We start from the raw sequence: 16,439 nt of genomic DNA, 5'->3' as shown, positions 1-16,439 counted from the left end.
CCGTGCTGGGGAGGACTGGGGCCCTGGTTCCATGCTGGACGGTGAGACGCGTGCTGGGGAGGACTGGGGGCCCTGGTTCCATGCTGGGCGGTGAGACGCATGCTGAGGAGGAATTGGCCAATGCAAGGCATTGTGAATGCAGCTTATCTGAAGGGTGGTGCTTTGATCCTGTAATCCTTCTTCTCACATAACATGTATTCCTGCTCCTTGAGCCTTGAGATAACATTGTGGAGGGGGACAGCATAAGTCATCGCAGGGCTGGGCTCTCCCATCAGCTCTGTGCTTTTTGCATTTCAGATGCCTGGGACAGATGAACCCCAAGATGTGTGCGGTGCTGAGGAATCCAAGGGGAACCTGGAAAGTCCCAAACAGGGCAGCAATAAAATCAAGCTCAAGAGTCGCCTTTCAGGTAGGTGGGGGCCCTATCTGATGCAGCCTGCCTAAGATGAGCTTTCAGCCTCAGGAGCGGGGAGATGAAGCCATTGCTGGTATGAGGTCTTGTCTTCTTTAAAACCTCAAAATCATTTGTTCCTTAGATGGTACATACCCCAGGCATAACTGCATTCAGCCTCCTGCCTATGTGAACATTTTTTTTTTAAGTCATAACAAAGTGCATGGCAACATTTCTGTGTGTCTCTGTGTCCTGAAACATAACTATCTTATGTTTGGTTCATTTACTTCGATCAGATTTCAGATGATCCTTTTCAATGTGGTGTTAATATCAAATCTGCATTTCAACTAAGCAGGAAAAAGATAGGATGGAGTTGCAGCTTTTAGAGCAAATTGACTCTATATCTCCTGGGCATTTCCTTACGGCAGCTGGCCTGGGCCCAGAGAGAGAAAGTCAGCATTGAAAGCAGTGGCTCTGTGCAGGAGGCACCTTAGAACTTTCGTGTATCATTATGAAAGGTTTTTTTTTGTTGTTTTTTGTTTTTTTTTTCTGAGATGGAGTCTTGCTCTGTCACCCAGGCTGGAGTGCAGTGGCACGATCTCGGCTCACTGCAACCTTCGCCTCCCAGGTTCAAGCAATTCTCCTGCCTCAGCCTCCTGAGTAGCTGGGATTACAAGCACCCGCCACTGTGCCCGGCTAATTTTTTTGTATTTTTAGTGGAGACAAGGTTTCACCATGTTGGCCAGGCTGGTCTTGAACTCCTGAGCTCGTGATCTGCCCGCCTTGGCTTCCCAATGCTGGGATTACAGGCGTGAGCCACCACGCCCAGCGAAAGGCATTTTTTTAGGCACATGATGGGTCTTTTCCTCCGTTAAAAAAAAAAAAAGTAAAAATTTTATTGTATGGCTGTGTTGGTATAAAGATACAGCTGGAGGCTGGGCGCAGTGGCTCACACCTATAATCCCATTTTGGGAGGCCGAAACAGGCAGATCACGAGGTCAGGAGATCAAGACCATCCTGGCCAACATGGTGAAACCCTGTCTCTACTAAAATAAAAAACAATAATAAAAAAAAATTAGCCAGGCATGGTGGCATGTGCCTCTATTTCCAGCTACTTGGGAGGCTGAGGCAGGGGAATCACTTGAACCTAGGAGGCGGAGGTTCGGTGAGGCCAGATCACACCAGTGTATTCCAGCCTGGTGACAGAGCAAGACTCCTTCTCAAAAAAACAAAAAACTAAAACAAACAAAAGATACAGCTGGATTCATTAGTGTCTATTCATTACTATTGTGTTTACTTTTTTGTGCTTATTTAAAAAGGTATTTAAAAGGAAATACTTCTGTGGATCCCTGAAGGTGGCATGGGGCCCCTCAGCACTGTGCTGGTTTAGTGGGAAAGTCGGCCTTGGCTCCCCCTACAGTGGTCATCTGGGACAGCAGGAAAAGCAAGAGTTTTGAAGCCTGGCAGAACTAGGTTTAGCCCTGAGCTGCTGAGTTACCTTGTGACCGTAGACTAATGATTTAATCTCCCTGAACTTCCACTCCCTCACCTGAAAAAAGAGGAGAACACCCTGACTTTGAAAGGCTGAGCAGATCTTTAAGAAATGTACATTAAAGCATTTAGCACAATGTGTAGTATGTTAATGTTCAAAAAACATTTGCGTCCCCTTCCGACCACCCAGATTGGTGGAGAGGGCATGCCCGCACTACTCCAAGTTTATTCTCAGAGAAGATGGCAGGTATAAGACAGTGAAATACATCTTTTTAAAAAAACATCTGGCCGGGCACAGCGGCTCACGCCTGTAATCCCAGCACTTTGGGAGGCCGAGGCAGGTGGATCACCTGAGATCGGGAGCCCAAGACCAGCCTGGTCAACATGGCAAAACCCCATCTCTAGTAAAAATACAAAAAAAATTAAAAACTAAAAAATAAAAAATACTAGCTGGGCACGGTGGTGGCATGGGCCTGTAATCCCAGCTACTCGGGAGCCTGAGGCAGGAGAATCACTTGAACCCAGGAGGCAGAGGTTGCAGTGAACCAAGATTGCGCCACTGCTCTCCAGCCAGGGCAATAGAGCCAGAATCCCTTTTTTTTTTTTTAAAAAAAAAAAAAAGAATCTGATTGACAGAATGAGTTATTTTGTGCTCATGACTCAGAATAATTAGACGGTGTTACACTTGAATGAGTATTACAACATGGATTGGGGACCGAAAGGAGTGGTCCCCTTTCCTTTGGATCACCAAAGGATTGGTGATGGCCAGAGGCTGATAAGGAGAAGAGTCTGAAGGGAGCCGGTGACCAGCCCCTTCCAGCCCTGAGGAAGAATAAAGAGAAAGTCGTTTAAGGCCTTTGTGTTTGGGGCGAGGGAGTCACCAGGGCACAGAGGAGGCCTTCCTGTTGGCCGTCTTGGCAGAGTTGTTCAGGACCTTATAAATGGGTTCCCAGGGAGGTGCCCAGAGCTCTGAGGAAATACAGGGGCCTCTGAAACCAGCGAGGTCACATTCCTCATTTTATGGATGAGACCGGAGAAGTTCAGAGGGTCCCAAAGGTCAATCAGTCAATGCCGGGAAAAAGATCTGCCTCCCAGACAGAATTCTCCTTCCCTGCCCTTTGGCTTCTGGGAAATCTTGAAAAGAATTCTGTTCCGGGGAATCTTGAAAAGAATTCTGTTCCCCGATCTGGGGCTTTATCGATACAGATATGGGGAGGGGGAGCTGGAGGGCCTCCCAGATGTGTGATGCTCAGAGTCTGCTCGTACTACTTAATTCAGAACAAGTGGCCTATTTGGCTGAGTAGTTATTCCAGGGCTGGCCACTGTTTGCCACAAATGGATGCCACCTTCTCTTCCTGTATCCTTCCGAGACATTCAAGGCCACAATAAGGAAATGTAGCATGGAGGAGGAAGCACATGCATGAATCCAGCAGAACTAGGTCAGTTCCCACATCCACCACCTCTGGTTACATGACCTTGGTCAGGTGACTTTCTTGAATCTCAGTTTCTTTATCCATAAAATGAGGGTTATGTTATATATTTATTTTGCCAATAAACATGAGTGCGTTCTAGGTGCTGTGCCTTGTTGAAAGGTTGCTTTGGAAGAATGCATATGGCACTGCTACTCCATGGTGTGGCAGCAAAAAGCCCTTGCCACGAGGCAGCTGCCACTATTATTATCACTGTCATTTTCTTTTTCTTTTCTTTTTTTTTTTTTTTTGAGATGGAATTTTGTTCTTGTCACCCAGACTGGAGTGTGATGGTGTGATCTCAGCTCATCACAACCTCTGCCTCCCAGGTACAAGTGATTCTCGTGCCTCAGCCTCTTGAGTAGCTGAGACTACAGGCACATGCCACCATGCCTGGCCCGGCTAATGTTGTATTTTTAGTAGAGATGGGGTTTTACCGTGCTGGCCAGGCTGGTCTCAAACTCCTTACCTCAAGTAATCCACCTGCCTTGGCCTCCCAAAGTGCTGGGATATCAGATGTGAGCTACCCGCACGACCTAACCACTCTCATCATTATTATGATGTTCGTTGTCATTTTCATTTTCATTCTTAGTGTTCTCCTTCCGTCTCAAGAGAGGAAGAATGGGTTTGAATGGGTTCAGACAGGAAGGCCTTCTAGGCTGGGCATGGTGGCTCACTCCTGTAATCCCAGCACTTTGGGAGACTGAGGTGGGAGGATCACCTAAGGTCAGGAGTTCGAGACCAGCCTGGCCAACATGGTGAAACCCCGTCTCTACTAAAAATACAAATATTAGCTGGGCATGGCGGCGGACACCTGTAATCTCAGCTACTCGAGGCTGAGGCAGGAGAATCGCTTGAAACCAGGAAGCAGAGGTTTCAGTGAGCTGATATCATGCCACTGCACACCAGCCTGGGCAGCAAGAACAAAACTCTGTCTCAAAAAAAAAAAACACAGAAGGCCTTCTAAAGAACTTACAGTCCCAGTGCAAGGCAGCACACACGTACACACAGTGATGAGCACCATGAGGCACACACGAGAGGTAGAGGGAGTGGGTAAGTTTGTCTGGGTCTCAAGGATGCAAGATAGAGGAGGGGCAGTATGCTGGGGGAATTTGGTAGACTGGAAGCGGGGGACAGCGGTCTAGACTTGGGACAAAATGAATGAGAGATGTTTAGGGATACTGGAGAAAAAAATTAATTCAATAAGTTTTTGGCAGCTGTTTTTCCTCCACAGCCGCTTGAAAAAGCCAAGAGAACCTGACAGTCACAATGCTTCAATCCAAGAGAGTTTGTCAGAGTCATTAGGGAAGTGGACATAGCAGAATTTTTGGGTGGGAGATGATGATGGTGCAGGGAAAGTGGCTAAAACTTCACGAAATATTTATATGCTCCACAGTTTTAGAAAGAAGAGGACAGATCTCTCCTTCAACAACCGTCAGGATAGATCAGCAAACTCTGAGAGTGGATAGTGGAAGATAAGTCTGTAAAAGTAATTTAGAGACACATTAAAGAGGCTTAAGGAATTGGGCTTTGATTCAGTGCTGTGAAATACGTTCATTCTAAAGATATTTACATGCAGATTTTTAATGTGATTAGCTCTTAATTTGTCCTGTAAACTTGGATATTTCATGTTTTCTTAAAATGAATCACTCTGGTATCCACATATCAGCATATTATCTATAGATGCTACTGTATGTGGTTTTTCTTCTGTTGATGACAAGTGCCTCCCTGTCAGCTCAAAAGGCATTTTCTACTAATAAATCTTTTTCAGATGAGTAAGCATGCCAAGAGAGATTAATCTGGTTCTGAGTTAGTATTAAGTCATGAATTATTAAAGAGCTTCTGTCTAGAGGTTCCAACTCTTTCCACTAAGGTTTTGCCCAGACTGGCTGCAAAATAACTAAAGCAACATCGTCTCTCATTTCATGGAACATTTTTCTGATGTTCTAACCTGGGTTTTCCTTACGTCATATCCCTTTCTTGTCAGCAGAGTTTCCTTTTAATTTTGGTGCTTTCAGTTTATCTATGGTAAGATCTTAGATTTGTGATCTTTCTTTCCATCTCAAAAAAGATGGAGTCTTGCTCTGTTGCCCAGGCTGGAGTGCAATGGCGTGATCTCAGCTCACTGCAACCTCCCCCTCCCGGATTCAAGCGATTCTCATGCCTCAGCCTCCTGAGTAGCTGGGACTACAGGCACACGCCACCATGCCCAGCTATTTTTTTTTTGTATTTTTAATAGAGGCAGGGTTTCACCATGTTGGCCAGAATGGTCTCGATCTCTTGACCTCGTGATCTACCCACCTCGGCCTCCCAAAGTGCTAGGATTACAGGTGTGAGTCACCACGTCCGGCTTGTGATCTTTTTAAAAACAAAATTTGTCTTGATTGCAAAGCAATTTCATATGTTTGGAAACATGTATCACAAAATAAATATTTAACTTTTAAAAACAACAAACCTTTAATGGCATTCATTGTCATATGCCTGTATCAGCTTTCTTCCAACTTTCTATCACCTTTAAGAACTCATCGATATTTTTTAAACAATAATCTTGTTTTATTCAGTGCAAAACTTTCAGAGAAGTATTTAGGTAAATTGAAATTTTAGGTAATCAGATGAAACATTACCTAGTCTAGGTGATGAATTTGATATATGAAGAATCTGTATATACACACAAAAACATGTACACATGCATACAGGTATGTATTGTATATCATATAAACACTATCATATGATTATAGCTATATTCATATGTAATTGATACATCATTTAAGATTAAAGTCCCTTAAATTATTGTATTTTAAAATAACATAGACTAGGTATTGATAAACTCTTTAAAATTGTTACTATAGAAGTTTTTGGTTTTGTTTTTTGAGACAGTCTCTCACTGTGTAACCCAAGCTGAAGTGCAGTGGTGCAATCTCATCTCACTGCAACCTCGACCTCCTGGGTTCAAGCAATTCTCTAGCCTCAGCCTCCTGAGTAGCTGGGACTACAGGTGCGCGCCACCACACCTGGCTAATTTTTTCTGTTTTAGTAGAGATAGGGTTTCACTTTGTTGCCTGGGGTAGTCTCGAGCTCCTGAACTCAGGCGATCCGCCCGCCTCAGCCTCTTAAAGTGCTGGGATTACAGGCATGAGCCACTGTGCTCAGCCTAAATTGTTACTATAGAAGTATCTTTAAAAGAACACAAAATTACAAACCATAAAGTTTTTAAAAAGACATACTGTACTACATTAAAATGATGAGCTGTTTTTTCAAAATATACGTTGAGACAGTGAAAAGGCAAAGCGTAGACATGGAGAAGATATTTACAATCCATAGATCCCACAAAAGACCCTTATTCAAGTTACATTAAAAATTTTTTTTAATGGGCCAGGCGCAGTGGCTCACACCTGTAATACCAGCATTTTGGGAGGCCACGGCAGGTAGATCACCTGAAGTTAGGAGTTCAAGACCAGCCTGGCCAACATGATGAAATCCCATCTCTACTAAAAATACAAAAATTAGCCAGGTGTGGTGGTGCACACCTGTAATCCCAGCTACTCGGGAAACTGAGGCAGGAGAATCACTTGAACCTGGGAGGTGGAGGTTGCAGTGAGCAGATTGCACCACTGCATTCTAGCCTGGGCAACAGAGTGAGACTCCATCTCAAAAAAATAAAGAGAAAACACCAATAAATAAATAAAAATATATATAGATCAATAAAAAAGACATCCAGTTTTAAAATGGGCAAAAGACTTGTTCAGGCACTTTACAACTTTACAAAAGGAACACCGCCAATGAATGTATGAAAAGAATCTTGATCTCGTTAGTCATCAGTGAAATGCAATTTAAAAAACACAAATGAGTACCATCATATATTCCAGAATGGCCAAAATTAAAGACTGACACTGTCCAGTGTGACAACGATGTGGAGATTCTAGAACTTCCCCATGCTGCTGAAACAGCATGGCTGAAGCTGGACAGACGCTCAGAGTGTAGCCCAGAGACTCCACTCCTAGGTGACATCTAATGCCGTGTGAGAGAATATTTATTAACGAGATATTCTAGATCAAGGGTCAACAAGCTATGGTCCACGGCTCTATTTGTAGGGCTCACAAGCTAGAAATGCTTTCTACATTTTTAGTAGGTTGTTAAGAAAAAGAAGAAGAAAATAATATGCAACAAAGACCATTTGTGGCCCACAAAGCCTAAAATGTGGCAAAAAGCTTGCCAACTCTTTACCAAAAAAAGTGAACATAAAAAAATTTTGCCAGAAATCTTTGCTGACCCTTGTTCTGTATCTAAAACTGGAGACAAGCCAAATGTCCACCAACAATAGAATGGATAAGTAAATTGTGGTATGTTTAGACAATGTGTTTAGACAACGGAATAGCCTACAGAATGGGGATGAACAAGCTATTGGCATGCGACAGCGTGGCTGACTCTCATAAACAAATGCTACGAACAGGAGCCAGACAAAAAGTATGTATCGTGTGTGTTCATTGACGTAAAATTAAAAAACAGATAAAAGTAATCTGTAATGTTAAAAGCCAGGATAAGGGTGAAGGATGGTTTGTAGCGCAGAGGATGCTTTTGAGGTCCTGGTTAATATTCTGCTGCTTGATCTAGGTTTTGGTTATGGGTATATGAAATTTCATATACACTTATGATTTGTACACATTTCTATAAGTTGTTATACTTTAATTAAAAGTTTATTTTAAAAGTCATGCCTATACATGGAAAAAAAAGCATCTGCACCAACAATGAAACTATACCAATCACAAAATGATATTCCTCCATCATCAGGAAATCATCTACTAATAGCCTTCTCACTATTCCCTTACCCACCAGAGCTACATCTTATTTGGAACAAACATTTACATTGCCCCTCATCCAATCTGGTCATTTCAAAAACTGGCAGTTTTTTCGTAGCCTGACACTAGTGGCTTCAGCACGTAACTAGCTTATGCAAAGGTTGCTGTTAGGATGGGCCAAACTCTGTACTTTGAGTGTATTAGAAGGTAGGCCTTCTCAAAACCATGAAGGTGGGTGTAAATACAAGTCTATGCCTCTGGATGTGCTTATGATTCTTTTTGACCCATATCAAACCATGTTTTCTCCTCTTTTTTCTCCAGGGGGTGTACACCGCCTCGAGTCAGTTGAAGAATATAACGAGCTGATGGTGCGGAATGGGGATCCCCGGATCCGGATGTTGGAGGTCTCCCGAGATGGCCGGAAACACTCCCTCCCACAGCTGCTGGACTCTTCTAGTGCCTCGCAGGTCTGACCAGGGATGCAGATCTTTCAAAGACCATAAGGGCTTCCAAGTTAAGAAGAAATGCCCATCCACGCAGGCCAGGATTGTCTGGGGCTAGATAAATGGGATAGAAAGAGACAGTAGACAAAGTGAGGTCTACCCAGAGAGGCTACAAAGAAGTCGGCCTAATATTTGAAAATAGTGGGGGAAAATCCCTTATTGGATCTCAAAATCTTCATCTCCTTCCTATTGTGTGTTTTGGAACCGAGAGGTGCTTCCAATTGCCAGGAGACGATGGCGTCTCACAGTCTGTGGTGAACCAGCATTGCTTGATTAATAGGAGCAGCCTGTGTCAGTGTACCAACTGTGCGGGTGGGTGTGGGCACATGTATGAGAGAGGGAGTGTGCGTGTGTGCCTGCATATGCATCCATGGCTCACCTGGAGTCCTACCTGTTACACAGTAATGACTCAAGCAGCCAAGGTCATGGGGGGCTGTAGAGGGGGCTGCACTATCTGCTCAAGTTAATGTTCCAGAACCTGCTCCCATCGGAGCTCTGCATGAGGGCCACTCCTTTATCTCGCATCCTCCAACCTGGTAGAAACTGGGTAGGTGGTCTCCTAACCAAGGCTAAGGCAGGCTCAGTACCTGAGAAACCTGTGGGGTATTCTTTGAGCCCTGGCACCACTAACCAAGGGGCTCAAGAGGAACCATTAGCAGCTTGTCCTAAGCCCTGTGATGAAGCAGAGATAACAGGATGGGTGTGGGAGCAATGACATCCACTCGTGCTTGGAAAGCTGTAGAGAGTAGAGTTCTACAGGAACTGGGTCAGGGCATCTGAGGCAGGCCCGCACTTTTGGTGTGTTAAGACCCTTTTACAGATGGAGCAACTGAATCTCAAAGGGATTACGTATTTTGTCCAAGGTGATATGCCAGAACCTCTGTAAACCTTTAAAGGTGCTTGAATCGGGCCAGGCGCGGTGGTTCAAGCCTGTAATCCCAGCACTTTGGGAGGCCGAGACGGGCGCATCATGAGGTCAGGAGATCGAGACCATCCTGGCTAACACGGTGAAACCCCGTCTCTACTAAAAAAATACAAAAAACTAGCCGGGCGCGGTGGCAGGCGCCTGTAGTCCCAGCTACCCAGAGGCTGAGGCAGGAGAATGGCGTAAACCCGGGAGGCGGAACTTGCAGTGAGCTGAGATCCGGCCACTGCACTCCAGCCTGGGCAACAGAGCCAGACTCTGTCTCAGAAAAAAAAAAGGTGCTTGAATTGGGTCAATTATGTGTCAGGATAAAGTGTGTCTGTTGGTTCTGATGCCCTTTATCTGACCAGGAGAATAACAAGTGCCCATGTTTCAGGGACAGTGGCTGATCAGCCCATTTTGGGTTGAATTCACCCAAAGGCAACTTGAGGGGCATTGGGGCACTGAGTAAAAGCAGAGAAGAAACTGGCATGAGACCAGTCAAACTTGTCCAGGCCCAGGACTGCGACCTGCTCAGAATCGTCCTGTTGGACCCACAGAGTCAGGGGAGATTAGAACATTGGAAGATCGCCCAACCGTCAGTCATTTTATTTTTATTTTTTGAGACTGAGTCTCACTCTGTTGCCCAGGCTAGAGTTCAGTGATGCAATCTCGGCTCACTGCAATCTCCGCCTCCCGGGATCAAGCGATTCTCCTGCCTCAGCCTCCCAAGTAGCTGGGATTACAGACACTTGGCACCACGCCCAGCTCATTTTTGTATTTTTAGTAGAGACGGGTTTTCACCATGTTGGCCAGGCTGGTCTCAAACTCCTGACCTCAAGGGATCCATCTGCCTCAGCCTCCCAAGGTCTTGGGATTACAGGCGTGAGCCACTGCACCCGGCCTTGTCAGGCTGTGTGAAAGATGAGAGAAGGTTTACTGCCATCATGACCACAGATCGAGCATTGAGGTAATTTCTTAACTGACCTGCTGAGGAAACCCGACGGCATTTGTAGCCCAGAAACATCCATCTCTAACCACACTTCCAGGGATCAGGAAGCCCAAGCCAGGGTAGAAAGTTTGAAAGGAGAGTTTTTCCCTCTCTTTTCAAGAAAACTCTCCTTTCTCTTGTCTCCTCTTTTATTTTCTGCCCTTTTATTTTCTCCCAGGATTCATCTTTCTTATTTCTTGGTCTGTCTCCGTCCACTGTAAAGTATTATCTAGAACCGGGCTCATGCCCGTAATCCCAGCACTTTGGGAGGCCAAGGTGGGAGAATTGCCTGAGCCCAAGTTCGAGACCAGCCTGGGTAACATGGCAAGACCTTATCTTTACAAAAAAAGATTTCTTTTTAATTAGCTGGGCATGGTGGTGCATACCTGTGTTCCCAGTTACTTGGGAGGCTGAAGCAGGAAGATCACTTGAGCCCAGGAGGTCAAGGCTGCAGCGAGCTGTGATTACGCCACTGCATTCCAGCCTGGGTGATAGAGTGAGAGACTCTGTCTTAAATAAATAAATAAAATAAAATAAATATTAGCTAGATTAGACCTGGATTTCCAGTAAAACTTTCAGCAGTGATGGAGAGGTTTTTTATTTGTACTGTCCAATATGGTAGCTGTATTTGTCTACTAAGCACATGAAAAGTGGCTAGTGAGGAGTGTACTTTTAATTAATTTTAATTTTAATATAGGTATCTACAAGTGGCAAGTGGCTACCATATTAGACAGCACAGGTCTAGAAAGTTCAAGGAGATCCTGGAAACTCTCTGAGAGACTGGTGAAGTCTACAGGCCTTTGGTTCCTTCTGGTTCCCAAAAGAGAGATGGAGTGAAGTACTGCTGAAGATTGGTGACCAGAGAAATCGTTCCCTTAGGAGTTCACATGTAAACTTCTGTATTCAAGGACTGAAAAACCCAGACTGTGTCTGGCCATCTCTGCAATGGTTTCATTAAAAGGGTAGTAACCTTGCCAAGCCCACATCATTTTTTTTAATGATTGAAAGTCTGGGAGGCCAACATTGTTGGCAGATATTTTGTAAAACTGGAAAAAATATAATTGTTCTAAGCTGCCAAAAATACAAACATATCATTGGGGACATCTAATTTTTATGTTTGAATGTAGTATACACAGAGACCCAGGATAAAACTGTTTCACGATGTCTCTTTTCTCATATTAAACATGAAGTGATTTTTTTGGCTTAGGTAGAATATCTGCATCAGTGAAGAAGTTTATTATTCTAAGAAGAATAGCAAGGAGCAAGATTAGAGAAGTGCTTTGGTGATAGAGTCACTTGATCTCTTGCTGATGTTCTAAGGAGCGCAGCCTGCTTACACGCGTGTATATTATGGGTGATGGACACAAAAAAGGGTGAGATTGGAGCTGCTGTGTGTCAGGAAGGGAAAGTGTGGCTCATTATGGGAAAATACATTATTTTCCAAATGTGAGAGATGAGAACTGAAGCTGCTGCCTTCTCTCAGCGGGATGTTTTCTGTGGAATAACAGTTGTCTGGGTTTGTGGTTTGGATTTTATAAGAAACAAGGGCGTGCTGAGTTTTTGATCGAGTGAATTAAGCTTAAAATGGCAAGATACTTTCTAACCATGATTGTGAACTTGGGATGGAGGCAGGGGTGACTACCAAGGGAAAGCCCGACCACAGGTGGTCATCCTGTATCACTGAGGCCTCTTGTTTCTGGTTCCTGACTCCATTCCAGATGTAGAATCTGGAAGGTGGTCGAGGAAAGAGCAGCACAAGGTGCTTGAGGTCCCCAAGCAGTTCTTTATATGGGGGAAGAAGCCATGGCAGTCTATTGTAGTAGGAGCTATTTCTCCGATGGTTTTTTTGAGATGGAATCTCACTCTGTCACCCAGGCTGGAGTGTAGTGGCACAGTCTTCATTCACTGCAAGCTCCACCTCCCAGGTTCAAGTGATTCTCCTGCCTCAGCCTCCCGAGTATCTGGCACTACAGGCACCCACTACCACACCCAGCTAATTTTTGTATTTTTATTAGAGACGGGCTTTCACCGTGTTGGCTAGGCTGGTCTCAAACTCCTGACCTCAGATGACCCGCCTGCCTTGGCCTCCCAAAGTGCTGGGATTACAGGCGTGAGCAATGGTGCCCAGCACCTGCGATACTATTTGTAGGAACCTTTTTTTAAGTCACTGAACCAGAGAGAAATGTCTAGTACTGAAGACATCTAAGATTTTCAAAGTCTGAGTGTATCTTTCTGCCAGATACCACAATAGAACAAATGAGAGTAACATCTGACCTTGCCGTGTGCTGACTTTTAGGAATACCACATTGTGAAGAAGTCTACCCGCTCCTTAAGCACGACTCAGGTGGAATCTCCTTGGAGGCTCATTCGGCCATCCGTCATCTCAATCATTGGGTTGTACAAAGAAAAAGGCAAGGTGAGCTCTTTTCTGCAGACTGTTCTGCCTTCTGGGTGAATGTTAGCACACATTTTTTTGTTTTATTTTATTTGTTTTGTGTTTTGTTTTAGAGACAGGTTCTTGCTCTGTTGCCCAGGCTGGAGTGCAGTGGTGCAATCACGGCTCACTGTAGCCTTAAACTCCTGGGCTCAAGCAGTGCTCCCACTTTGGCTTCCCAAAGCACTGAGATTATAGGCATGAACCACTGCACCCAGTCACACATATTCTTTAAATGGTTACTTTTTATTTTATTTGTCTTTACATGAAATGAAAAGTAACAGGTATAAAGAAGGATAGATAAAGTGGCCTCTGTATGGATTCAAGTGGATTCCCTGGCATTCTGTGCTGTAGGTCTCAATGTGAGATGACCATGCCCTCTTCACTCCTACGATGTGAGGAGTCACCAGCACTTGGCTGCTAGGGCCAGAACCAAGGGTGCAATGAATGACCCTCAACTTTTATCTCCAGTGAAAGAAAAGCAGAGCCTGCAGCTTCAGGGAATACCCTTGGTTATCCTTTTGAATGAATTTAATGACGTTGCCATTATCATCAAGAAAATGATACGAATAACTTGACATTACACAAAAATCAAAATATTCATTTGATATTATACAAAATGGAAAGACAAAAGAAAACAAATGTGGCACCTGCATATAGTGGGAAATGACTCTTATGAGCTATTCAGTAGATCCATATGACATTGCCATTTGTGGAGGTCAGAGATTGTCAAATATTGGCAATTTGGTATGTTTCTGCCTAAAACTTTTTCCCTTAATGTAATGCATGGCTAGTGCAACGTAAATAGATCTGAGGAGGGGAATAAGGAAGAGAACACGAACTTGAGTTTGCAGCTAGTTGCTTAGTTTAACTCCAGGCCTGGTTGGGGAGGGCACTTCAGTTAAATACTACAATGGGACAGATGCCTTCAGTTAAATACTACAATGGGAAAGATGCCCTCAGTTAAATATGACACTGTCAACCTGGACTCTCATCTGCTTCGGATCTAGGGCCTTGGCTTTAGTATTGCTGGAGGCCGAGACTGCATTCGTGGACAGATGGGGATTTTTGTCAAGACCATCTTCCCAAATGGATCAGCTGCAGAGGATGGAAGACTTAAAGAAGGTAGGAGAAAAGCCTCTTGTATCCTCAGTGACAGTGACTTTGATCCCATGAGAATCTGCTTCTTCACAAGATGTGAGTGAATGCCACAGTACCCAGTAGACCTGGGCAGAATCTGCCTGGCACACTCAGTGGAACCTGAGCTTCACTTTCCCTAGCTGTAAACCTGGAATATTAATGCCTGCTTGAAGAGTAGTTGTCAGGATTACATGAGATAATATGTGGAAAGTGGCTTACTATTTTTGTTGGGGTCTTTAGTGTCTGTCTTGTCCACTTGGTCTAATCATGTTCCTTTCCTTGAAAATTTTGAGAGTTTGGAATCAGTTCTTACCTCAGGGGTGGTGTGGAAGCAGAGTGCCTGGTCATTAGTGTATATTTAATATCTTGCTACAGAAATCAACCACCACATAGTCTGGTTCCTAAATGAACATCTTTTTAAACAAAACAAAACAAAACCTTTTTTTTTAAATGAGACAGGGTCTCAATCTGTCACCCAGGCTGGAGTGCGGTAACGTGATCATGGCTTACTGCAGCCACAACCCCCCGGGCTCAAGTGATCTTCCTACCTCAGCTTCACGAGTAGCTGGGACTATAGGCGCACACCATCATGCCCGGCTAATTTTTGTAGAGATGAGGTTTCGCCATGTTGCCCAGGCTGGTCTCAAACACCTGGACTCAAGTGATCTGCCCGCCTCAGCCTCACAAAGTGCTAGGATTACAGGCATGAGCCACTGTGTCTGGCCCTAAATGAACATCTTTTAATTCTCAATAGCACCTACCATTTTGCCACACGTGAATATACTAGACAAGTGCTTCTGAATGCAAATTAAAGTAATATTGAGGTGCCAAGTTCTACCTTGCAAATAATTTTTTAAATGTTTAAATATGTCATTTTATAATGCTATAAACACAAAGCAATTCCACATATTTAATTATTTCGCTAACTGCCTTACAAACCTGTCAAATTGACATTTTGGAGTGACCATCTTAGAGACAGAGAAGTGACACTCAGAAATGTTAAATGACTAGAGACTTGTCCCATCCTTAGTCAACAGCAGAAGTGAAGTTTAAACCCAGCTTTGTGATCCCAAGTTCAACTCACTTTCCCACCTTACTTGAGAAAATAAAACGTAAATAGGCCAAGGTTCCTTTCTGTACAGACACAGTAGCTGCTTTTGATAGAATATCTAGAATAGATATACATATCTTTATATTTTCTCTGAAATATATATCTGGATTAAGATTATATACTTTTTATAAAATAGAATTGCACAAAAGTTCTGAACACACACACAGGTATATATATATTTATTTTATTGTACTTTAAGAGGCAGGGTCTTGCTCTGTCATCCAGGCTGGAGTGCAGTGGTGTGATCACAGTTCTCACTGCAGCCTCAAACTCCTGGGCACCAGGGATCCTCCTGCCTAAGTCTCCCAAGTAGCCCGGACCACAGGTGTGCACCACCATGCCCAGCTAATTTTTTTTTTAAGAGATGGAGTCTCACTATGTTACCCAGGCTGATCTCGAACTCCTGGCCTCAAGTGATTGTCCCACCTCTGCCCCCCAAAGTGCTAGGATTACAGGCCTAAGCTATAGCACCTAGCCTGCACATACTTTAAGTATCTTTCACCAGAGCATGAATCCTGATTTTTTCCTCTCACTTATTATTATACTTCCTTCATGAAATAATTAAAGTAGAATATTTTAGTTATCTTCAAAATGCTGTGACTCTTCAGTTCAATTGACCTAAACTTTACGTGTTTTTGTGTTATACTGGTTCTTTTTTTTTTTTTGGAACCGCTAAGAGTGAATTGGAATCTCTGATTTTTTAGGGAGAGCAACCATCGAATCCTATATGCTAACAATAAGACGTGACCAGGCTTAATTCTCCCACGGCGGAATATTTATTTCTCTCTCTTAGAGGAAGGCTTAACTCCCAGGTGGTGTTTGTGTTGAGTTTTAGAACAATATAAAATTCTAGCAGAGCATTTTTATAATGGATGTGCCATGTGCTCACTTAATTGAAATTCATCCTGCAAGGCTGGTCAAATGGAGCAAAATGGGGGGAAAAAATCAATAGTTAAGAAAGGTTCATAGCACTTGATTCTCCTAAATACTGTTTTTTCATGTGTGTTCATTTACAAGAAATGTAAGTCATCGGAATGGATTTTAACCTGTTGAGTGATATGTCTTTAAAACACCTTGCATACGTTTTAAGAGTGCGAGTAACCGTTTTAATATTTGCTCCTTTTCCCCTATGGAAACAACCTAAAAACAGCCACCTCCTCGCCTAACTGAGGAATTGGTTACGCCGGGTGATTTTTTTTTTTTTTTTTT

The 16,439-nt window shown here is 43.7% G+C and overlaps 1 protein-coding gene across 6 annotated transcripts in view; it reads left to right on the top strand.

The window, feature by feature from the left end:
- Nucleotides 1-16,439, top strand: part of PDZD2 (PDZ domain containing 2) — a 498,374-nt gene that overhangs the window by 423,272 nt on the left and 58,663 nt on the right. For all 6 annotated transcript variants that reach the window (XM_017889458.1, XM_017889456.1, XM_017889457.1 and 3 more), the window contains 4 exons: nt 298-409; nt 8,469-8,614; nt 12,842-12,961; nt 13,990-14,104. In XM_017889458.1, coding sequence (XP_017744947.1) covers nt 298-409; nt 8,469-8,614; nt 12,842-12,961; nt 13,990-14,104 — 493 coding nt within the window. The remainder of the gene's footprint in view (nt 1-297; nt 410-8,468; nt 8,615-12,841; nt 12,962-13,989; nt 14,105-16,439) is intronic.

The sequence above is a fragment of the Rhinopithecus bieti genome, unplaced genomic scaffold, assembly GCF_001698545.2.
Source record: "Rhinopithecus bieti isolate Rb0 unplaced genomic scaffold, ASM169854v2 scaffold_17882, whole genome shotgun sequence".
Classification (NCBI taxonomy): Eukaryota; Metazoa; Chordata; class Mammalia; order Primates; family Cercopithecidae; genus Rhinopithecus; species Rhinopithecus bieti.
This window is presented reverse-complemented; position numbering and strand designations above follow the sequence as displayed.